Source organism: Glycine soja, chromosome 13 (genome assembly GCF_004193775.1).
Source record: "Glycine soja cultivar W05 chromosome 13, ASM419377v2, whole genome shotgun sequence".
Classification (NCBI taxonomy): Eukaryota; Viridiplantae; Streptophyta; class Magnoliopsida; order Fabales; family Fabaceae; genus Glycine; species Glycine soja.
The window spans coordinates 15,518,914-15,544,103 of record NC_041014.1 but is presented as its reverse complement, the minus strand read 5'-3'; the positions used below and the strand labels follow the sequence as shown (position 1 = coordinate 15,544,103).

The 25,190-nt window shown below is 32.2% G+C and overlaps 1 protein-coding gene across 1 annotated transcript; it reads left to right on the top strand.

The window, feature by feature from the left end:
• The first annotated feature begins 15,349 nt into the window (after nucleotides 1-15,349).
• On the top strand, nucleotides 15,350-25,090 carry LOC114381884 (alpha-1,4 glucan phosphorylase L isozyme, chloroplastic/amyloplastic). Its single transcript, XM_028341109.1, has 15 exons — nucleotides 15,350-15,694; nucleotides 16,333-16,571; nucleotides 16,656-16,757; nucleotides 17,174-17,350; nucleotides 17,482-17,757; nucleotides 18,106-18,377; nucleotides 18,514-18,631; nucleotides 18,711-19,118; nucleotides 19,679-19,831; nucleotides 19,945-20,073; nucleotides 20,615-20,851; nucleotides 21,809-21,885; nucleotides 23,682-23,868; nucleotides 24,097-24,297; nucleotides 24,752-25,090. The coding sequence occupies exons 1-15, from the start codon at nucleotides 15,451-15,453 to the stop codon at nucleotides 24,866-24,868; spliced, it is 2,937 nt and encodes a 978-aa protein (XP_028196910.1). The 5' UTR covers nucleotides 15,350-15,450; the 3' UTR covers nucleotides 24,869-25,090.
• The last annotated feature ends 100 nt before the right edge of the window (nucleotides 25,091-25,190 follow it).

Here is a 25,190-nt window from a genome sequence, read left to right as displayed (position 1 = left end):
ACAAGCTTAGGAGTGTATGATGAAACAAGATTTTGTAGTGTTTACCCCCTCAATTGGAAAACAGTTGGTATCAAAACCATTGGATGAGTAAGATAGCGGTAGTAGATCCATAGACATTAGAATCCCTTGTATCGAAAGTCTAATTGGCGGCTAAGTTCATACATAGAGGACCAGGTAGTGTGTCCCATAACAACCATGAAACAATGAAGAACGGTAGTGCAAGATACTAGAGCATGTTGGTGGCAATGGTTAGGCAAGTTTGTGGCAGCCACAGTTAAGCTCTAAGGGCCACAATCGGATACTCGTGGATTGAAAATGACTTTCACTCAAGGGAAAAACTATCATATGAAAGAGACACAGACTTGAGGGAGAGATTGTTGGAGTAGTGATGCAATCCTACCCCCCAAGGATATTGGATAAAAGACTCCAAGAGGATTGGGATAGAGCTGCTAAAGAAGGCCTTAGGGTTCTCATGAACCTCAGGGTAGACTTCAGAGCCCATGGGCTAAGTTTGAGTCCACTCTTCTTTGTAAATATTAGAATAGGTTTTTCCTTCTTTTGGACCTTGTATTTTGGTCATTCTAGTATTATAGGGCTTTAGCCTTGTATTTCAGGGCATTTTGAGTAGTCTTTGTAGTATGAACTTTTTTGTATTTTCATGTATTTTGGCATGGGCGTGAGTTTAGCTATTATAGGGGGTGTGTAGCTAAGCTTTAGTTTCTCATCTCAAGGAGGTGAGCTTAGCTATTAGAGGGGTGTGTGTAGTTAAGCTCTAGCTTCTCTAGGAATCTTCTCAAGGAAACTTCTCAAGGAGGTGAGCTTAGTTATTAGAGGGTGTGCGTAGCTAAGCTCTAGCTTCTCAAGGAAACTACCTAGGCTATAAATAGAAGCATGTGTAACACTTGTTGTAACTTTGATGAATGAGAGTCTTGTGAGACACACTTCAAAGTTCAACTTCTCTCTCTCTCATTGAATCTCAAAGATCCAGCCTCCATAGAAGCTTCACAAGCAAGCTTCCATCAAGTAGTGTGAAGTGAAATTTCACATCCTGAGTCTTAAGGCTTTAGGTTAAAGTGTGATGTCAAGTTCGTTTAAGTGGTTATTCATGACCCATTGATGTAAAAATAAAATCTCCCCTATATTTAACCCTTTCGATTTCACCACAATATATTTTGAAAAGGTGTAGCATCAAGAGGTTTAGTTAGTATGTCAGCTAGATCAATTATGGATATAGGTAGGACTTAGGAGATAAATTTTTTTGGACAGATGTTCTCTCACGGAAAGTAGGATTAGCTGCAATGAGTTGTGCAGATTGATTGTCACAGTAAAGCATGGCTGGAGTAGTGAATTGTAAATTTGTCGCTTGGATTCTTGAAGAATATATATTAGCCATTGTAATTAACAAACAGGAGGGGCTAAGGCCTCGTATCCAGCTTTGGATGAGGACTTAGATACTGTTGTTGCTTCTTTGGACGCCAAGAAACCAAGGATTCACCAAGGAGTATGCAAAATCCTGTGGTAGACTTGTCGGTATCCATACAATGGGCCCAATCTGATTCTGAAAAGGCTTTTAACTATAAGGTGGAGCTGGCAGAATAAAAGAGTTCATGTGCAAGGAGTAGCCTTAATGTATCTTAAGACCTGAATGGGAACTTGCTGGTGAAGAGTGGTAGGATTGCTCAAAAATTGGCTTAGCTGGTGGACAGAAAAAGTTATGTCTACTCTTGTAGTTGTGAGATATAGCAGCCTTCCAATAACTATAAGTCTTCTTTAGGAGTTAGAGAAGGTTTTGCATCAAGAGTCCGGTATCAAATAGTATTTCCAAAGTATACTTTCTTTGGCAAATGTGAATACCAGATTTTGATCGACCAATCTCCAAACCAAGGAAGTATTTGAGATTTCCTAAGTCTTTGATTCTGCAGTTCTTAAGAAAGAAGTCTCTGCCAATTTTGTGTAGATGCCAATTTTGTGCTGCTAAAAAATCATAGAAGAAGCAAGAACTGAATAACCTCTTGTGATTGAATTGATAGAATGAATTACAAAAGACAAAGAGATTTGCTCCTATAAAGGAATACAGGAAAAAAGGAAAACCCATAGTCCATAAGAAACTCTATCTTTAACTAACTAAAGAAGATGTTATCTCTAATAACTAAATTAACCAACTTTAGTATCAAGATTTTGTGAGTCCAATTGTACTTAATCCAATTGCATGCATGGTCATAATAAAAAGTGGACAGCATGCAACATTATAACTGTATAATTTGATGCAGTGACTGCATGAGTTTCACATAGACTTTCAATCAGTATAATCTCTAGTCATAATAAAAAGTGGACAGCATGCAACATTATAACTGTATAATTTGATGCAGTGACTGCATGAGTTTCACATAGACTTTCAATCAGTATAATCTCTAGTTTAGGATTTCACATTACTTAGTCCAAGTCTTACGTGAAATCATGTTGTAGACTCAATGTTCAAATAATAAATATTAAGATAACAGGAAAAAAAATAGTTTTCAATCTATCCAAGGGGTGGTACTTGCAATTTGTAAAAGCAGTAAATGAATTCAATAACAACTTTTCTAGAGTCATACAAAGACAGGTTACAGATCAAACAATTGTCATTAAGTAAGGGTACGTGAGGCTAATATACAAAAAATAGCTTTTTGAGACACATGAGGATATTATGAATGACATTTTTGCCCTTGTTTACATGAGTTTGTACTTATATTTTTTATGATATTCTTATGATCTTATCTATAGCTCATTATTTGAAGATAATGTGGCCCCATTTACAAATTATATATTCTCACCCTTTTTCATGAGCATTATCTAAGTGTAGCTTTTCCATACCAATGGTGGAATATCTAGGCCATATATATACTTTCCATTGAAGTTGTTGATCCCTTAAAAATTCAAGCCAAGACAAAATAACCCATTCCCAAAATAGTCAAGACATTGTGACGATTCTTAGGATTACCTGGTCTTGTAAAAAAAAGGATTAGCTGGTTGTTATCGAAATTTTGTTTAAGATGTGGAAAAATTAGTGCACTCTTGGCATCCATGTTAAAGAAGGATGCCTTTCAATGGAGCTGATAAAGCTTTCTCTGCACTTAAATATGCTATGTTAACTACACCAGTCTTGCTTCTCAAGTGTATGTTGATATTTAAAATGGTAAACCAAATGAATGGTACAATGGTGTAAGGTCCTCCTAAATTCTGATAAATCGTTTTTCTGAGTGATATTTTGTATGAGTTTTTGTGTCATTTTGCATGGCTTTTTTTAACAGAATTCATGTTCATACACTAGTTTTTTGTTGTAGAAGTACAACCGTTCAATTGAGTGAAAAAGTTGCAAATTATACAAATTTATGAAGATTTGAAAACTCTAGCTGTGGTACATTGACCATGATCATGATAAACAACATGACCACAATAAAGTGATAGCAGTCCTCCAGAATAGTGTCAAGATCCAACAATGCTTGTTGTCAAATCATGAGGGTCGTGGTCAATTCATGAGAATTGTGGTTAACAAAGAGGGTCATAGTCAATACATAATGGCCCAGAGCTTCACTGTCAATTTTGACCATAGCCATAATGTACCTTTTCGTGCAGGTATCTTTAGAAAGCTATATATAGAGATCTTTGTCATTGTAAAATGAATCTTAAGCTTTATTTGGAACCAAACATTCTAATACTCAATCGATTGCATATTAGTGATCATCTACATGTAATTGGTAGATCTAGGTAGAGAATGTTTTGCACCAAACTGGATGATCAAACTATTTGGATAATCTTCGATAGATTAGTTAATCTTTAATTAATCATCCCTAGAATTGATTTTATCCTTTGACTTAAATTGATAAATCCATGATAATTGGAGTATTGATTTAAGACAAAGAACATCTTCTGACCTTGATCATAGGTTGTTTTAGTTGATTTTGGAAATTGGTAATTAACTGGGGAAGGAATTTCATTAGGACTATGATTTGGAAAAAATCGATACTAGTGAGTCCTAACCCTTAGTCACTCTTATTATAATTCAAAATCTCTCTTTATATTTATTTATTTGTTTTCTTATAAAAATCATAATCATAAAAATATTTAAATCCTCTTTTTAATTATCTCTATTGTTAATTTAATAAACTTGACTAATTGAAAATACAATTGGTGTTTTGAGTTCAATATCCAAATTTTTGAGTTCACATTTACTATTGGATAAGGTTCACTTGCCCTTATACAAGCCTAACATATTTTACGTGTCACACTCATATGTGGGAGAGAGATCTATTTAGCAAGAGAACCCGTGTTCAGTTCCTAACATGTGTAAAATTCTTTTGGACTAGCGGCTATTATGCATCACGAACGATATTAGTCTTTAATCCAATGAATTGAAGGAGACTCGCAATCTTTAACCTAGGACAAAAAAAAAATTCAAAATGGTAATAAATATAAGCAAACACTTGACCAAAAGTGTAAGTAAACTTTTAATATATTTTTCATCTAATAACTCTACTCAAATAAGATTATGTGGTGTACTTTGGTTTCTTAAGTGTATATATGTTAATATTTAGAGGTGTTAGTGATACTCTCTTTGACATTCTCTTTCTAACACTCTTCATGTGATTGATTGAAATTTGTTGAAAAATTATCAATTTTTATGGATCTTATATTTAAACAAGGAGATAGAATCATTAATGATAAGTGTGTTTCATCAAAATTTATTATTTTTAACAAACTTTAGTTAATCACAGGAAAAGTGTTGAAATGAAAGTATTAGATAGAGTGTAGCTAACATTTCTCTAATTTATTAAATGAAAAAATATTAAAAGTTAAAATGGTAAAATTATTTACTAAATATTTTTATTTCTGAATAACTATCAAACAAATAAATAGGTGAAGGATGTATAAATAATTTACAATGATACGTAATTTTATAAAATTGAATAAATAAATTTATATAATTATAATAAATTGATTTAATAAATAAATTTATCATTTTAATTTTTAAATTTTTTCATTTAAATATATATATATATATAAACTTAGGAGATAAAAATGCAATTAATAAATACAATAATAGTATACATATATATATATATATATATATATATTATATTTTTTACATATAAATTAAATAAGTTAAATAACTTAGTGGCTTTAGATTGTGCAGAAGGAAGGGGTCAAAGGCTCAAACCCCACCTTCATCATGTTTACCATTTAAAGACAAAACTAGTTAAATAACTTGCACGGATAATAATTTTATAATTTATCATTTTTAAATTATTATAATTTTTAATGCTTTTAACTATTATATTTTTATTAATAAAAATATAAGTTATTATTATTTTGGTATTTAAGATAGCATTTAATTTGTTTTTATTATTATTATTATCAATTTAATAAATATTTATGATAATTTAATAAAATAATGATAATAATAAAAATTTACCATAGTTATAAAAATTGTATTAGTGTTAATTAGATTTAAATTTAAATTAAAATCAAAATATATTTGTGTTATTAATTAATTTGAATTAGAAAATATAATTATTTATTAGTTAGAATATTTTAATTATGATTGGTTATTATAATTAGAATAATTACTTCAATTAAAATAAAAATATATATTAATGTTATTGATTAATTTTAATTATAATATGTAATTATATTGGCAAAACATTTTTTTATATACAATATAGTAGATAATAGATAGATAGTAAATAGATGTACAAAATTTTGAAATATAAGTTTAGAATTAAAATGTGCAAGAAAGGAACTTTAGGAGGCATATTTTGCAAAAAAAGTTAAAGTTGGACAAAAAAAATACAATATTTAAGCCTTTTATTTTGTGAAGTAATTTGACTAATCATTATAATTCCAAGAACTAAATTGATTGTTAATTTACAATTTCAAAAAGACAATTTTTCCATTTTAATTAGTTTAAGGACCAATGACCCTCTATTATAATTTCAGAGACTAAATTCATAAATAATATATCATTCAAAGGACCATTTTCTCCACTTTATTAATTTTAGGAACTAATTTTATTGAACAGAACTAAAAGACTTTTTTATGATTAAAAAGTCTTGTGGTATTCAATCAAGACTTTTATAAAATATAAACAAATCTTGTGGTATTCAACTAAGACAATAAAGATTTTTTTTTCAGGGCAACAAAATCTGTTGGTATTCAATTGAGATTTCTTACCACTTTTAAAATGTCTTTTGGTATTCAAAAGTAAATAGATTTTGATGGATTCTTTTGTGGAATGGATTTTGAGAGACTTTTTAGTTAGAAATACACATAAAATACTCCTTCAACAATCTCACCCAAACCCTTGAGACTTTTCATAATCTTCCAAAAACTTTTTCTTCTCCTGCCGAACAAGACACAAATCACTACGAGGTTCATTCTCTTACAACTTTTCAATCAATTTTACCTATTTTTTTAATGGCAATTGATAGTCAATATTGTTCATACTATATGTATATTACGCAAATCAAAAGAAAAGGGTGTTGTATATGCTTCAAGATTTCGTATTCATATTGTTTTCAACGTCCAGGCAATGAATATGCATCAAAAGAATGACAATTGATATGCATCAAGATTTCATATTGCTTTTTTTTAGTACTGTATATGCAAATCAAAATAAAAAACTCTTTTTTTTTTCTGTTTCTTCAACTTGTTTTTTTACAACGTCCATTATTATTATTATTATTTTCTTGTGTTATTATTAAAATGTTAATTATTAATGTGTTATTATTATTTTTTTGACAGCGTGTTATTATTATTATTATTGTGTTAATAATTTTTTAATTGTTATTTTGTTAATAGTTTTTTTTTAAAATAATTTTATGATATATGAGTATTATTTTTATGGAAAATGCTAACATGTGCCCTTAAGACACTTGTTAGTGTATTATGTATAGAAATTTTGTATTGAAAGTTGTGCAATTTACTTTTTTAAAAGTCAAAAATTGTTGTTTTTAAGACATAGTTACTATTGGAAGTATCCTTAACATGTGCCCTAAGTGCGCATGTTAGCATGACCCTTATTTTATTATTAGGTAGTTTTTTATTGGTTTTTCTATTGAATTGTATATTATTCGGGATATAGTCACTACACTTTTGACAATTAGGAAACAATAACTATTTTTGTCAAATAACTAGTTTCTTATATATATATATATTAGCGATCAAATGGGGGATTCACAAGAAAATAACAAAGGAAAGAGTAGAGACAAAGATAATTATGTATCTTGGACTATGGAGGATACCAATGAGTTGTTGCACCTCTTGGTGGATGCTATGAATAGGGGATTGCATGATGCCAATGGGTCACTTAGCAAACAAAATGTAGAACGAATAATACTTCCTCAACTCAATGCAAAAACTAAATTCTCTAAAACTTATAGTCATTATTTGAGTCGGATGAAGTGGTTTCGAAACCAGTATAACATGATGTCAACCCTTATGCGCAACAACTCTGGCTTTGGATGGGACCCAATTGGAAAAACTTTCACTGCTCATGAGGATGTATGGAAAGATTACTTAAAGGTGAGCTAAGTTCATAATCTTTTAAATATATTAATAGTTATAAATTTAGTAAATTATAATATTTGTAGTATATTAACAATGATTTTTTTTAGTCCCACCCAAGTCACAGCAAACTTCGAGGAAAAAGTATGGTTGATTATGAGTATTTGAAGATCGTTGTTGGGGGTGGAGTTTCTAGCGGGAATTTCTATCGTTTTTATTTTCTTTATTCAAACATTATAATTTATTTATCATCTTTTTCATTCACTTTTGTAACTTCCATTATTTTTTTGTTTAAAATGTATTAATCTTTCAAAATCTTAAAAATTCATAAAGTACTTTGAAATCTTAAAAATCTGTGTTAGAAATCCATTAAAATCTTGGGTTAAGAATCCTGATTGTAAAAAGTCTTTTAAAAAAAATCTTTTAAAATCCCACAAAATCAATACAATCCCACATAATCTTTTAAAATCTTCAAGATTATTTTTTTCAAAATATTCTCTCAAAATCCCAATCCAATACACCCCCTAATAATTTAGTTTATTTATAAACATAAAAGACTAATTTAGTACAAAATAAACATAGACTAAATTGAGATCATTAAATAGCATAAAACATTAAAAAGAGTAATTTCAAGTACACGGAGCTGATACAAAAGGCGATAGAAGTACACCAATAATTTGTTTGGAATATAATTTAATTTCAGATAATGCTAAAAATTAACACCAAAAATAACTCCTAAGTACCTTTTGTAGTTTAACGATATTAGAATATAATTAAATAGAATTAGTTTTAAAGTTAAAAGAAACTTTAAATTAAAATGTATAATTTTTATCGAAAGTTTTGAAAATTAATTTTTCTAACGATAAAACAAACTACACTTGAATTAGGAGTACTATTGCTTATAGATGCATTGTATTCTTACAAATGTACGTCCCAAATAGAGGTTCCATAAAATAATGATGTGGTAAACTTTCTTTCATGGAGAGACCCCATGCACGTGATGGCATTGCTGATTAATACAAATGGAGGATCCAAATTTGGAGACAAAATTTGGTCTTTAACAAATTTCAGAAAATAATAATAATAATGTTCTGAGGCTAAAAAAATATCTACGCATTATTATCGTGGCCTTGAAAATCCAAAAGTGCTACAGTGAAATGACCTCAACCATCTAACTACATCCATCAATAACTGAAAATCAAAATAATTTTTTTAGGCGCAACTTTTTAATTAAATAATATTAAGTGACAGCCAGAATATAAATATGCACAAAATGAAATTAATTAAAAATGTACATTGTAATCAGTTAATAATTAAAATATACAAAAATGTAAATTACATATACATATGTCTTATAAAATTTGTCACATGAGCCATCTGACATGAAACGACTGCTCTGTTTATGTCATTTATGCAAAAGTAATATAAATTTAAACATATAATATTGTTTAAAAATCATGTAAAATTAACAAAATTCGCGTCAAATGCAAACACGATGCGCAAATAATTTTAACAATTTTTTTTACTAGTTGGTGCATCCGTACGTGCGATGCACGGGTTTATATTCTTAAATTTATTTTTCGTTATTTACTTATTTCTTTATTATCAAGTTTATTGCACTGCATACATAAATATGACCTAAATTTAAGCTGGAACTTTATATTCTAATATTTATTTATACGCACAAAATGTGACACTCAGTATTTTGACTTTTTAAATTTATGTTAATATTTTCCTTTCTTTAAACAATTTCTTTGTCAAATTGAAGTAATTATTATATTTTAATTTATATAATATATTAAATTGAAATTAAATACTGCTTTTATAATATATAATTAATAATTAATTTAGAAGCATATTAATTTATATAATATGATACAAATGATCATTAAAATGTACATTACAAATTGAAATAACACAACATGAGATATAACTCTTCGAAAATAATGACACATTAAACGCTGTACGTACAGATCAATAAGCAAGTTCAGATTTCTGCATTATATAACAGATGAAAAAGGAACAAATATTTTATAACTAAATTTTATGTGGACGAATACTGACATTCAAATAATTAACACAACCACGTACTTTGTTTTGTATTGCAAAACCTCGGCTATATCAGGATTGATATGAAGCTTGGTGCCAAAAAAAAGCATTAGATATTCCAATAACACCTATACAGTAACAGATTTAATAAGAATATTTGTTTTAGTTCAATGAATGCTGAAAATCATTAAAAATTAAAAAATAAGAAAGTAATTCAATGTCTGATATAAACCAAGATATTTTTCCGCTTGCATCCTTGGATGACCAAAATTATAGGGCCAGCATTTTCAAGTTTGTCAAGGTGCTGTTGCATTTGCTCTGCAAAATCTTCCCAACGAGTACATTTAATATAGAGCTATTCCTAATACACAATTTGAAACACATCAGAAAGTGCAATATATAATGTAATTATTTTTGGTAGAGGGTTATTGATTTATAGTTTTTATTCAAGATCCTGAAGCATGATGTCAATGAGTTTGCCTAGTTTGCAATTTTTACGTGTTTCTTTGATGTTGTCTTTCTCAACGACGTGACCGATGATGTCTGAAAGAAAATATACGATAATTTTTAAATATTATTTGCATGAAACAAAGTTAATTTAAACACTTAAAAAACGACACTTTATTAACAGATATTCCCTAGCAAGACATCTTCTCTTGTAGCAGCAAGTATGTCTGGGAAAATCATGAAATCAAACTGATATTTAAGAATATCTTCAACTATTTTTTTGCACTCAGATATACCCATAAAATTCAGTTTGAATTTGTGTTTGGTTGTTCTAAACTTATGATCATTTGCAGCAACCAATAAATTTTCAATCACGTTAGTTTGACCCTCTTCCAATATTGTTTTGAAATCATTTATCAAACTTTTCTTCACATGAGCATGAATCTTACCACCCTGAAAAATAATGTTATTAAAGCATCTAATTATAAAGTTGAAGTGGACATTTTGTGCTCTTAAATGGGACCAAATGGATTATTAGTGATTTCTAATGAGAAGCTGAAATATAAATGTATGTTCATACCTTTTCATCAACCAATAGCATCTCCAAGCTAGTTTCTGTGGACGGATTGTTGAAGTTAGTCACTACCCATAGACGCATTATCCTACATTTCAGCTTCCAATGTATCCTACTTGCGACAATGTTCGAAATGGAGGTAAACCTTGACGCCATACTCAATTCTATCACAATGGTTAGAGTGAAACATCAAAGAAATAATTTTTACTACGGGTTCTAAAAGAGAAAAAAAATAAGGAAGATGAAAAATATGTTCTCAACTTTTTAATAACAATAAACATCAAAGTTTAAAAACTACCAAGAGAAGTAAAAGTGAAAGCTTGATAGGAATGAAGCATTGCACCAATCACGCGATGCAAGCACAAACCACTTGGTGCATTTCGCATAACAAATTACATTAGAGCTACTGAGCTGGTAGAATGTTAATGGTTAGGAAAAATATGTTATCTGATGCTTGTCTATGGAATATCCAATTTTTGTTATTCGATATTTCTATTCTGTTTTCGTTTTTGTTTTGGCAACATTCTTGCATGATGCTTATATATAGGAACTTATCATGTAATGAAGGACGACAGAGAGATAATACAATCCTTTTCCTCACCTTTCTCCAGGAGGCCCCTAGTCCTCAAAATCTAGGGTCCGTGCTTGAGTTGTTCCTTTGCACCTAACAACATATTTGGTGCTTTCCTTGAACGTCAATGGTTGACTCCACTCGTTCGAAATCCAATATGGAACATATTGAGGATGCTATCGCCAAGCTCACCTCCAACCAGCTTGCCCTTACAGCTACTCAAAACATTATGTCTACCAAGCTTGATGAGCTTCTTTAGAAGATGACCCTTCTCGAGACCACTCAACACTCCCCATCTTCTTCCTCTACAGACCCACACTATGTGTCTCCATCTCTGAATCCTCATCGTATGAAGTTGGAGTTACCCCGTTTTGATGGGTCGGGACCATTGGGGTGGATCTTCAAGATCACCCAATTTTTCGATTATCATTCCATGCCTGATCATGAACGCTTGCCTATTGCCTCGTTTTATATGGAGGGTCTTGCACTAGCTTGGTATCAATGGATGACCCGTAACCAACAAATCTCATCATGGCCTGACCTCCTGCAAGCTTTGGAAGCTCGATTTGCATCGTCACATTACGAAGACCCCACTAGGACTTTGTTCAAGCTAACCCAGTGCGGCTCCCTCAATGACTACTTGTTGGACTTCGAGATGTTAGTCAACCGCATTGTCGGTCTAGCCCCTCCTTTTTTACTGAGTTGCTTCATCTCGGGTTTGTCACTAGAGATACGCTGTGAAGTCCAGGCATTGCAACCTCCTACCTTGGTTCAAGCAGTGGCCCTAGCTTGTCTCTAGCTAGGAGGAGAAGTTTTGTGACTCGCAACAGTCGTTCCCCAACGAACCCAACCTCACTGTTTCATCAGCCCCCTCATTCCACGGGTTCCACCACCCAACCCACCCCGTTGTTGTTACCCACACCACTGAAACAATCGCTCATATCCTTCAAACGCCTATCACCGAAGGAATTGGCGATGCGTCGCAAAAAGGGTCTCTGCTTCAATTGTGATGAGAAGTACCACAGAGGTCACAAGTGTGCTTTCAAGTTTTTCTTGCTAATTGCGGAGGAATATGACAACACGCCAGCGGACCATGTCTTTCTGGATCCGCCACCTGATAAAAGCTACCCATCACCTTGAGGGCAGGGGTTTTTTTGATGGGTCAGGAAATGATGGAATGAAGCATTGCACCAATCGGAGGATTTCATATAACAAATTACGTTAGAGGTATTGAGTTGGCAGAATGTTAGTGTTTAGGGAAAATATGTTGTCTGTTGCTTGTCAATGGAATATCCAATTTTTGTGTTATTTGATGTTTCCATTCTGTTTTCGTTTTGGTAACATCCTTGTATGATGCTTATATATAGGAATTTATCATGTAATGAAGGACAAGAGACAAAAAACACAATCATGTTCCTCACCTTCTTTCTCTAAGAGGCCCCTAGTCCTCCAAATCTAACATCCTTGCTTGAGTTGTTCCTTTGCACCTAATTAACATTACAAATTCTACATTATTATTGTTTTTTCCTAATAACAACGTTAAACAAATTTTGCAGAAAATGTATAAGGACTCGACATTTTAATCAAAATAAGTTAATATCAATGTTTAAAATCCATAAACGTGATTTATATCACAGAAGTAAGAATGAAAGCTATAAATTGTTTGTTTTTAGTGTTTTCCTATTATAAATGGAAAATTCCAATATGAAGAAACAGTATAAGGATTCAGCTATCATATACAGTTTACATGAAGAGGAAGATGAAAAAACTATATGTAGAGGAAGGATACTTTAGAGAGAAGAAAATAAAAAAATATCATTCTGTTATATACTAAAAGAGAGTGAACCATAATTATAAATATAAAACTTAAAGGAAAAGGAAGATGAAAAAACAAAAGAGGAAGGAAACTTAAGGGAGGAGAAGATAACAAAATATTATATAAAAGAAAGTGAACAATAATCGTAACCAGCTGGTTGTAATTAATATAGTTTGGGGACCATACAAAATAGGAGGAATACAAAAATGCAAATCTAAGTTTCCAGAGAATAAAATATATCAATGCAATAAAGTATATTCACATTTAATGTTTAATGTGATAAAAAACAACATACAAAGAAGAAAGAGCTTTAAACAGTGGACTTTCCTTTTAACGTTATCAACAGAATATTGGAATGCGGAATAAAGCATTGCATGAAAACTTATGGAAATAAAAATATTTACGTTGAGCGAGAATGGAATAAGTGGGGAACTTCTAGGATTTATAATAAGAAGATTCTAATGGTGTTTTTACTACATAAAAAATAGTTGATCTTTGGTTTTCGTAACTGACTTTTAAAATCGTAAATTTTCCCTGTGTTTTTTAAAATATTTAAACTTAGTTTCTAAATTATTACTTTTGAGACTAAATATAAGACCAAAAACTTGTAATAAACACATTTTTAGAGACTAAAAGTATTATTAACTCTTTCTTTTCACATGCTCTCTCATCTATATCTATATCTAATAACATTTAAGTTTAATGTACCCACGTTAAACATAATGAAATCATCTATTTTTAGATTTTTTTATCAGTAATATATTTTTAGATTAAAATACCTTTAGTTAATCCTCTTTTCTCTAAAAGGAATCGTAATTTATACTTCATATTTCTCTGTGTTTTTTTAACTCTTGCACGTGATAGACTGTTGAACGACACATTTTCGGATCATGTCAACATTCCTCAATTTTTTTTACGGACCCTCAATTTTGTTTTTGTTGTACTAACATCATTTTCAATGATATTTTTTTAATACTTTATTTAAGTGAAGAAACTTGTTTCTTATAGTTTTTTCTCTATTAAAGTAAATTTATAGGATAGAGAGAGTTTCTTAAAAATAATATTTATATCTTTCGAAAGAAATTACTTTTTAATAATAAAAAATAATATTTATTTAACACATAATAGTATCATAATTAAATGAAAATATAAAATATATATAAAATTGTAATTTCTTAAAGTTTTCTAAATTTTTTATTATTGAAACAAAATTGTGTATGAATATAACAATGCAAAGATCACAAAAAATATTATAAAAACAAAAAAAAAATATTTAAGAAAATCATTTTAAGAAATTTTCATTAAAGCTCTAAATGTTATTAATATAACATTATTTCTCTCTATTTCAAATAAAGATGCATTTATAAATAGCTATTAAAAATTTAAAACGTCATTGATCTTAAATCAATATTAGAAAGGTACATCATATAGTTTAATCATTACGTTATCAAATTATAGCACTTTAATTTTATACTCCCTCAGTCTCTTTTATACCACTTAAAATATAAGTGGTGACGAAGCATAATTTTTTTTTTATAAGTGGTGACTGATAAAAAAAAGTTATGTAGTAAAAAAAAGTTATAAGTGATGTTTGAGCATTTTTGGGGACTCAAATCATAATATTTTTTATATTAATTATTTTTTCAGAAAAATATCTTAATTATGATTTTTTTTTTGAGTTCAACACATAATGGAATACGTTAATTTTTTTTTGCTTGTTTAATGATTAATTTGGAAACATATATTTACAAAGAATTATCAGGTGGTCATAGACTATCACCTAGTGTATGATTTCAACCAACTTTTACATGAAACTTCCTGATAAAAACTAAAACAATAAATATATTAATGATGGAGATATTGAAAGAATTAGAATTAATAATAATATTTAAAAAAAAAAAAAAGTATGAGTCATTAATATTAAAAATAATTCTGAAAATATATAATTTAAAATAAATTTAACACTAAGTAATAAGTACTCACCAATTTTCTTAATTTTCGTGAATTAGTTAGTTAAGCCTTGTTGTGTTAATCAATAAATAAACTTTGCGGGATCAGGGAGGCATAAAAAAATAAACTTTAAGGGGAGAAAGATATTTTGACACGGTGGAGACGCAAACCAATGGCACGAAGACGAAGTCTTACGTGGCAATAACCCAGAGCACCAACAAGGCAGTTGCAGAGCGTATACGGTGAGGACGAGAACAGAGAATAAAATCTGGAATGAATGAGTGAAAAGCTCGTGATTCGATACCATATTCGTCACATCGTATCTCTGGCACGGTGCAGTAACACCACCATCTCTATTATAGGAGTCAAGAAAAACACACACTAACACCCAACAAAGCTCGTGAACAATATTAGAAAGAAAGAAACAAAGCTCTCTCTTTCTTCTTCTTCTCTCTCACATTGGTTATTGATCTCAGTGAAGAGAGAGATTTGCGATTCGCAATGGCCTCTTCCGCGACAATGCGGTTCTCCGCGACCTCCACCGGAGCCGAGGCGGCTCTTCCTCGCCGCAACTCCGTCGCCGGATTCATCGGCGTCGCGGCGAGATCCTCCGCCAAATCGAGGCTCCGCTTCATCGGAAGGAACGCGAACTTGAGCCTCCGGAGGAGGATGAGCTCTTTCCCCGTTGTGAAGTGCGTCTCTGGAAGTGAGGCCAAGGCGCAGGATCCAGTGGCAAAACAACAAGGTCTCGAGTTTTTGCTTGTCTCTCTGCTTTTGCATCGTTGTCGTCACGTTTTGTTGTTGATTTTTGTTCAGCTATTCTCCAAAATCGAGTTGAAATTTAGCAACATTTAATTTGGAAATCGTCTATTAAGATGCCTTATTGCTGCTTTGTGTCAAGATAAGTTATTCGGGAGTTTATGGATTTGGATTCTTTTTTATGCTGAAATGGAAATACATGGTTTATTGTTGGAACTCACTAGCCTGTTGTTCTGATGAAATGGAAGAAAACAAAAGAGAGAAAAAAAATTAAATTTGAAATGAAGGGAAAGCTTGCAAAGATAATTCTGTTTTGTGAATTTTCTTTTGTTTGTACTCTCTCTTTATTTTCTCTTTAAACAAAATGTAGAAATTTTCAAATTTAAAAATTTTTCTTTCCTTCTTATTTTCTTTCTCTTCATCCAAAGATGTAGTAGTTTAACATTATCCAGAGTTAATCATTAATATTTTGTTATCTACTCTTTGAGGGGTAGAATGAGGAAGCGAATTTTTGAATGAAACTATTCCTAAGTCCTGACCTTTTAACAAGTTACCAATAGTTATCTTGTGTCCAACAACTTCATTATGACCTGATTAATCTTTTGTGTTTATTTTTTCTTTTAGAAGCTACAACCTCTCTCAGCTCCTTCTCGCCAGATGCTTCATCTATTGCCTCAAGTATTAAATACCATGCAGAGTTCACTCCATTGTTTTCTCCAGAGAATTTTGATCTTCCTCAGGCTTTTCTTGCAACTGCACAAAGTGTTCGAGATGCTCTCATTATAAACTGGAATGCTACCTATGATTACTATGAGAAGCTGAATGTTAAGCAGGCATATTACCTTTCGATGGAATTTTTGCAGGTTGGGTGCTACCATAATTATTTGAATAGCTTGGAACATTTCTGGCATCTAATGTTTGTTTCCATTTATTCTTCTATCTTGCAGGGTAGAGCACTATTAAATGCAATAGGAAATCTAGAGTTAACTGGTCCCCATGCTGAGGCTTTGAGCAAGCTCGGGCATAAATTAGAAAATGTGGCATACCAGGTGTGAATTTCCTATTGTATCTCTTCTTTCTCATTATTAATTCTATAAAGTGGAATGTTCCACTGCTTTCTAAACTTACTGTTTATATAACCAGAACCCCATAAGTCAACATCAAAATGACCTCTTCAGTTAAAAATATTTGATGTGCTTTCCAAAATGAATGTTATTAGTCAAAAAAGGACCCATTAAGTTTTTCTTCCAATAGCATGTTTGCAATGGAGAAAGTCAATTGATGTGCTTCATATTCTTAGCAAGTTCCTTTTTCTACATTTTTTCCCCAAAATGTTGCAAACTCTCAAACCTTTTTATTTTACTGAGCACCTACTGCAACAGGAGTGATCTAATTGAAATTCATATTTGGTTGCACTTTCTTAGAGTTGAGCAATTCATTTTGTTTGGCCTATGAATTATGATAGGAGCCAGATGCTGCACTTGGAAATGGTGGTCTTGGGCGTCTTGCTTCATGTTTCTTGGACTCTTTGGCCACCTTGAACTATCCAGCTTGGGGTTATGGATTGAGATATAAGTATGGCTTATTTAAACAGCGAATAACCAAAGATGGGCAGGAGGAAGTTGCTGATGATTGGCTTGAGGTATGTTTCATTATTTGTTGGCAAGTGCTAGTGGCATGTACTTAAAAATTAAAATTATAATGTTTGCACCAACACCAAAGTCTTTCAGTTCTGTTAATATTTCTTTCTTTGCTTGTGATCTCGTCTAACAGATGGGCAATCCCTGGGAGATTATTAGAAATGATGTTTCATATCCTGTAAAGTTCTATGGCAAGGTTGTTTCAGGGTCAGATGGTAAAAAACATTGGATTGGAGGAGAAGATATAAAAGCTGTTGCACATGATGTTCCCATACCAGGATATAAAACTAAGACTACAATCAACTTGAGACTTTGGTCTACAAAAGCTGCATCGGAAGAATTTGATTTGTCTGCTTTTAATGCTGGAAGGCATACTGAAGCATCTGAGGCTCTAGCAAATGCTGAAAAGGTTTGAATGATATAACCAGTGTAAACTCCTTTATTTTTGGTAAAAGATCCTATAAAACTATTGAAATGGTGTAATTGGATAATGGTGTGAGAATAAGTATTGCAAAAAATAAGTATCATAAAAATCAATCCTCCCCATGAGTATAATGCGTATTATTTCATATTGTCTTTGGAATCTTTATATAATGACCTATATGAGTTTGGAGTCTACGTTCTGTGTAAATTTTGTGGAAAATATGATTTACTTTTGATGATATGGAAGCTTTCCAGTTAATTTCAATTTGTTACAATCTGAATGCGAGTTAATAAAAGGACATTTTATATGGTCTTTTTTTTCTTTCAAATGCAGATATGCTATATACTCTACCCTGGGGATGAATCAATAGAGGGCAAGATCCTTCGTCTCAAGCAACAATATACTTTATGTTCTGCTTCTCTTCAAGACATCATTGCTCGTTTTGAGAGAAGATCAGGGACAAATGTGAATTGGGAAGAGTTTCCTGAAAAGGTTGCAGTGCAGATGAATGATACACACCCAACCTTGTGCATCCCAGAACTGATGCGAATCTTAATAGATGTTAAGGGCTTAAGTTGGAAGGATGCTTGGAATATTACACAAAGGTATTCCGTCTTACTTATTTTACTTTTTGTTTTAGTTTTTTGGGGGATAGAGGGATGTCTGGCGATCTCTTATTATCTGTTAATGCATGATCTATGTTGGTTGAGTGAGTATATACTATCTGCCACTGTGATCTAGGACTGTAGCATATACAAACCATACTGTTCTTCCGGAGGCATTAGAGAAATGGAGCTTGGATCTTATGCAAAAACTGCTTCCACGCCATATTGAGATTATAGAAATGATTGATGAGGAGGTAATACTGACATATATGCATAAACTCTTTTCTTTTGGGATACAAGCATTGAGTTGTTGCTGATATTCATGCTTTGCAGCTGATTCGGACCATAATTGCAGAATATGGCACAGAGAATTCAGACTTGCTGGAGAAAAAATTGAAGGAAATGAGAATACTAGAAAATGTTGAATTGCCTGCAGAATTTGCAGATATAGTGGTTAAGTCCAAAGAGGCCATTGATATTCCTAGTGAGGAGCTGCAAAGTTCTGAACAAGCAGAAGTAGAAGAAAGAAAAGATGATGAAGTGGAAGCAGTTGCTAAAAAGAATGGAACAGATGAAAGTTCCATTGAGGATGAGAAAGAAGAGTTGCCTGAGCCAGTACCAGAACCACCAAAATTGGTTCGTATGGCAAATCTGTGTGTCGTAGGTGGTCATGCAGTGAATGGGGTTGCAGAGATACATAGTGAAATTGTAAAAGATGAAGTTTTCAATGCGTTTTATAAGGTAAATATTTCCTTGGTCAATGCGATGTAGTGCTTCAATTGAGTAATGTTTCTAAATACATATCTGCAATGATTAGCTTTTTCCCATTTAAAATCACCAAATAACTCTTAGCAGTCAACACTTGTCTATGACCAACGGTAGGAAACAACTCTTTCTTGCCAAAAGGGCGTAATAGCCATATAAAATATGGATATTTCCACAATTTTCCTGTTTCAAACTGATTGCTCCATGCTCTTAGAATGTGGGTTATGAGCCTAAATCAGTCCTACAAAAACCAGCTTGTAAAGATGAGGGTTGTCCCCCACTTACATATTTCAATTTGGCCATATCACTAGTGATGTGGGATCATGGATACTTCTAATATGCACTATGGTAACTGATATACACTAACACATGCATGCTTCCATTAAAAGATAAAAGAAACTTCTCACACATTTTATGACATGTATTTAGTATATGCACCTTTAATAGCATTTCATCCTTTTCTGTTTTCTTTAGATTATGACAAGGTTCTAGGAAAATTGTTTATATCATTGACCTCTATGCTATGTTTCTTGTAGTTGTGGCCTGAGAAGTTCCAAAACAAAACAAATGGTGTGACACCAAGGAGATGGATCAGGTTCTGCAATCCAGATCTGAGTAAAATAATAACCGAGTGGATAGGCACTGAGGATTGGGTCCTAAATACTGAAAAATTGGCGGAGCTACGGAAGGTAGTTACTATTATTTAATTTATCGTTCTTATCCTAGTCTTGAATTTTTCGTTGAACCTATCTGCCAAGCCCCTGTAATTAAAGCTGAGCACACCGGTGTCATTTATTACTAGTTTGTAGACAATGAGGATCTACAAGTGCAGTGGAGGGAAGCAAAGAGGAGTAACAAAGTTAAAGTTGCAGCATTCATCAGAGAAAAAGCAGGGTATTCTGTCAGTCCTGATGCAATGTTTGACATCCAGGTAAGATGTTTCCTTTAGATTGGTTTTTTTCTTCTTTTTCTTTTACCACCAATTTTGATTGCGCTGTAAGTTTTAAAGATGGAGTGGAAATTGAAAAATGTCATAACGGTCTCACATTGGTCATATTGTGATTATTGTAATTTAGTTTACAATCAAGGCACAGACTATTAGGTACCATGAATCTAGCCTTATTTTAGGAAAGTAGTGATTGTGTTTTGCCTATATAATGTGCAAAGTATCATAAGTAATGAACATTAAAATGTCCTTTTCAAATGCCTAAGCTTGCCTTGTTTGATGTATAGTCTAGGTAACATAGGCTGAAAAAAGGCTAGGCTGTAGGTCATTGATAGGCCGCCTGTCATATTCCCATTTCCCTCCCCAATTATAAATTACTTTTAAACATCAAATCTTGTACTTTGAAGATACAATCCTTTCTCCTGACAGTTATGCTACTTGTGAATTCAATTTCTACCCAATCCATCTGTATTCCCTATATAGTTTTGCTAAACTATTCACTGTTGGCTTTATCATTTTTGTTTAGGTGAAGAGAATCCATGAATATAAGCGACAATTATTGAACATATTTGGAATTGTTTACCGATACAAGAAGATGAAAGAAATGAGTGCTGCAGAAAGGAAAGCAAATTTTGTTCCTAGAGTTTGTATATTTGGGGGAAAAGCATTTGCTACATATGTGCAAGCCAAGAGAATTGTGAAATTTATTACAGATGTTGGGGCAACAGTAAATCATGATCCTGAAATAGGAGATCTACTTAAGGTACATATGACTCTTTTAAAGCAGTTCTTTTTCATTTGTTGGTTTATGTTTTGTGCTAGATTTCTTAGGCATATTGTTCAAAATAAAGATGTAAAGCATTATTCCTATATCGGTACTTTGGCCTTAGGATCTATTTTGGGTTTTATATTTGACTTTTATGAGCTATAAGCAAGTTGGTCATATGGTGTTAATTTGAAATCAATTTGCATTTTGTATAGAAAGGTTTTTTAGTAAAATTTAACATGAACACCACATTCGAAATGTAAGTCGTTATGGTATGGCATTCTACTATGCAAATATAAAAGAAAAAATATATGTACTCAGAGAAAGGAAAAGCCTAAAAACAAGTGTATGGTAACATAAAATATCATCAAACTCTGTATACACATTAAATATTCCAAAATACATGTAAGTACTTCTGTTGACTAATAAAATCATCAAATTTCCACCCTGATCAAAGCTTATTGTTTGGTCCTATGGCATTGTTGTTGGCATCCTTGGATACATTTCTTAGTGGATAATTTTGGTCCTATAGAAGAAATAATAAAACAATTCGGAGATATTCTTGCATTGTATATCCCCCCTGCTGCTGTGTACAGAGATCCATATTCTATTCAGTTGTTTGAATTTTAGACCCTCTATAAATAAGATTTTTCATCATATCAGTTTTCTAATGTACTAAATATAGAGAAGAAATTGCTCTGTTTTTGCCATTTAATTTATAGAAAACATTTAATCTTCTCAAAGGGGAGTAATTGGAAGGAATGGTTTGCTAAATTTCTACAAAGCCTGATACTTTTTTTTCTTTATTATTGCTTTTCTTACTGGACCAAACTTCTAAAATTCTTGGATACTTTGTTAACTTCGTACATTTTTTCAGTAAGATCATATTTTTGCAAATGGATGGTAAAAAATATTGTTAATTTGTTATTTATTTGCTTGTTTATATTTAATCAGGTTGTTTTTGTCCCTGATTACAATGTCAGTGTTGCTGAGATGCTTATTCCAGCAAGTGAATTGTCACAACATATCAGGTAGTTATGTTTCATATAGTTGGTTTCCATTATTCTGTGGATTCTACACGAATGGTGATCTACATGTACTAATTAACATGATACTATCATTTGTACTGATTGCAACTGTGCAAATTTTGACATTAATAGCTTTAAATAGAAACTAATGAGTCAATTGCATCAAATTGTCTAATATTCATATGTAAATCAAGATGTAGCTCATATGAACAACTGCTGCTACTTATTTTGTGCATGGAAAATTGAACGTGCTATCTTGAAGAAAATAGTTGAAAAATTGTAAAAGGTGTTTCTGTAGTGTCCAAACATATTAGTGTATTACATATTCAACCTAGGTTTGTTTAAAAAGTATCAAGAAAGGTTTCTGGTATTGATAGTCTTTATCTTGACATATATGGCATCTTCACAATGTGAAATCAGAAAGCTGTGTCTACTGTCAGATCAGAATCTCAATATACTCAACTTCATCCCTTGAATTACTGGTGTTTTATAAAACCTATCAGAGAAGTACTGGCAATTTCCTGAATGCCTGTATAGATTGAGATTAGCTTGAAGGATCTCTGGCAGCAAAACCAAGATTGCTACAATAGAGAAAATAATACAAAATTTAGAACCCAAACTTATTTTAAGTAGCTAGTATTTTAACTAAAATTGACCTTCTAAAGTCAGATTGAGTATACAGGTTTGCCTGACGAGAATGAGTCTGAAAATGTCATTGACAACTGAGAACTGATTTATTGATGTTGACAGGTCCTTTTTCAGTACGTAAAGCAGAGGATAGTCATACATTCAATTGTCAACGGAACTCTGTATTAAGTATTAGGGAAAGCATTTTAATTTTGGTAAAAAATTTACCCAATATGATACAACCATTCATATACTTGCCCCTAACAGCTTAAACGTTTTGGCTGATTGGTTCTTGAAATGTAAATATGTAACAAAAGTCTTTATGGCGAAATGGCCAACAGTATGATTCTCACCTCTTCATTGAAATAAGTTTCTTCCCAAGGTGTCTGTGTCCTATGCATTTTGCATCATTGGAAGGAGGAGGGGGGCTTACAATTAAAAGTATTAGGGCATGTTCGATTATCTTTTCACATTTTGGCTTTTAAAACAGTTTTCTAAACCAATTTTTCATTCCTCATTATCATTTAATTTTCCACCCAAAATCTATTAACTTGTTTTCAAAGTTCAAATCAACTGTTTTAAAAACCAAGAAACAGAAATAGCTGGGAGATGTTTTCCTGTTTTCTTCTCCAACTGTCCCTGTTTTAACTTTGTCCAGTATTTTTCCTATGTCAAATTGGTGGACAAATTATGCAGTCCTTTGTTTTCAATTCCAGGGGATCAAAACAGTATTTTTTCGACTAGATCAAATGGGTGAAATCGTGATTATCTTTTCAATTTCAAAATCATGATTTTTGGTCCAAAAGCCTATAATCATGCACTTCTGGCCCCTGTTCTTGAAATTCCTGAGTCTATATATGAGGGTGGTTCTCACTTGGCAGAGAATTCAGTATTTGTTGATAATATGACCCATCAAACAAGTTTTTTTTTTTAGTTTTTAAGAACTGAAATCAGTTTTTTAAAAGAGAAATCAAACACACCCTTAGTATTTCTTTAAAAATGATTGTCATTTAACTCTCTTTTGAAACTTTGCCAATTAGTGCTGTGTTTGGAAATCCATCCAGTCTTGACCAATGACATGTGAGAGTGAGATTGGCACTCAATGTGCATTGGGAAATGGAATACAGGTAAAACAGACACACTAATTTATGTTCCCTGTTTCTCTCGTGTAGTACTGCTGGAATGGAGGCAAGTGGAACTAGCAACATGAAATTTGCCATGAATGGCTGCATATTGATTGGAACTTTAGATGGGGCCAATGTTGAAATAAGGGAAGAGGTTGGTGCAGACAACTTTTTCCTCTTTGGTGCCAAGGCTCATGAAATTGCTGGGCTGAGGAAAGAAAGAGCAGAGGGAAAGGTCTGTCTTAATACCAATGTTGTGAAGTTTACTTACTGTGAAACATAGTTAATGCCATGCTGTTTGGGGGCATACCAGCATTGAACAAATATTCCACTGTTGAAATTCATAATATTCTTGACAAAATTTCTGAACAAAGTTCATTGTTTGAGGAAATCTTATTGGGCTTCTTAGAAACTTAAATGATTATAAGTTAACCCAGTAGGGTTTTTTTTTTTTTTAATTCAGTTTGTCCCTGATCCAAGATTTGAAGAAGTTAAAGAATTTGTCAGAAGTGGTGTTTTCGGATCTTACAACTATGACGAATTGATGGGGTCCTTAGAAGGAAATGAAGGTTTTGGTCGAGCAGATTATTTCCTTGTGGGCAAGGACTTCCCCAGCTACATAGAATGCCAAGAGAAGGTTGATGAAGCATACCGGAACCAAACTGTGAGTGTATAGACTTTCTTCCTCTTTGCTGACAAATATTTGTTTCACCTGCTAGCCTGTTGGAAGCACGCACCAATTCCATGTTTATTATAAGCATGTTTCATCTGATGAAAAATACTTGCTAACACACTATTATTGTTGAATTTATTAAATAGTTCTCACTTTATATTTAATAAGTCTTACTCATGATTTTTTAGTTTATAAATTTTAGCCAATAGCAGATAGCTGAGTTTGAAGGAGTGTGTTAGAATGTGTTGCTAGCAGTCCTTTTCATCTGATATTCACTCAACTTTTCTTTTGGTCACAAGTATTTTCCCTCGTCTACATGTTCTATTATGAATTGTATTCAGTTGGTATAGCTCTATTGTCCATGGTTATTCTGTTCCTTCATGCATCATGCTAGTTGCTCTCATGGTATCTTTGGCATTAACATTTGCAAACTATATGGGTGCAGAAATGGACAAGAATGTCGATATTGAACACAGCAGGCTCATACAAGTTTAGCAGTGACCGCACGATTCATGAATATGCCCGAGAGATATGGAACATTGAACCAGTTCAATTGCCGTAGAAAAAGTATATATAATAATGAATGAATAGCAGAGAATTGGTGCCACGTGGTTGTGATGATGATCACTGCTTAGCTTAATTCCTCGTAGCAGAGAATAAAATATAACTTTTGCATAGAGACGCGCTTCATGGGGCTCTTGGTCAAAATAAGCTTGCAGTTCTGTCGGTGTAAATCAAACCTCTGTCTTATAATAAATATCAAATTGTTTTAGCTTCAAACTCAGTCCCTATATTGTCTCACGCTTCATTTCTTAAGCCTGCCTAAAATTCATAATTATTTGAGTTTAGTTTTTATGCACTGACATGATAAAAATAAAAGTTAA

Bases quoted from the DNA above. Each gene is read 5' to 3' on its own strand.
- LOC114381884 (XM_028341109.1), top strand. From the start codon at position 15,451: ATGGCCTCTTCCGCGACAATGCGGTTCTCCGCGACCTCCACCGGAGCC. The intron at 19,119-19,678 runs GTAAATATTTCC...TGTTTCTTGTAG, and splicing joins TTTTCAATGCGTTTTATAAG to TTGTGGCCTGAGAAGTTCCA. The intron at 23,869-24,096 runs GTCTGTCTTAAT...TTTTTAATTCAG, and splicing joins AAGAAAGAGCAGAGGGAAAG to TTTGTCCCTGATCCAAGATT.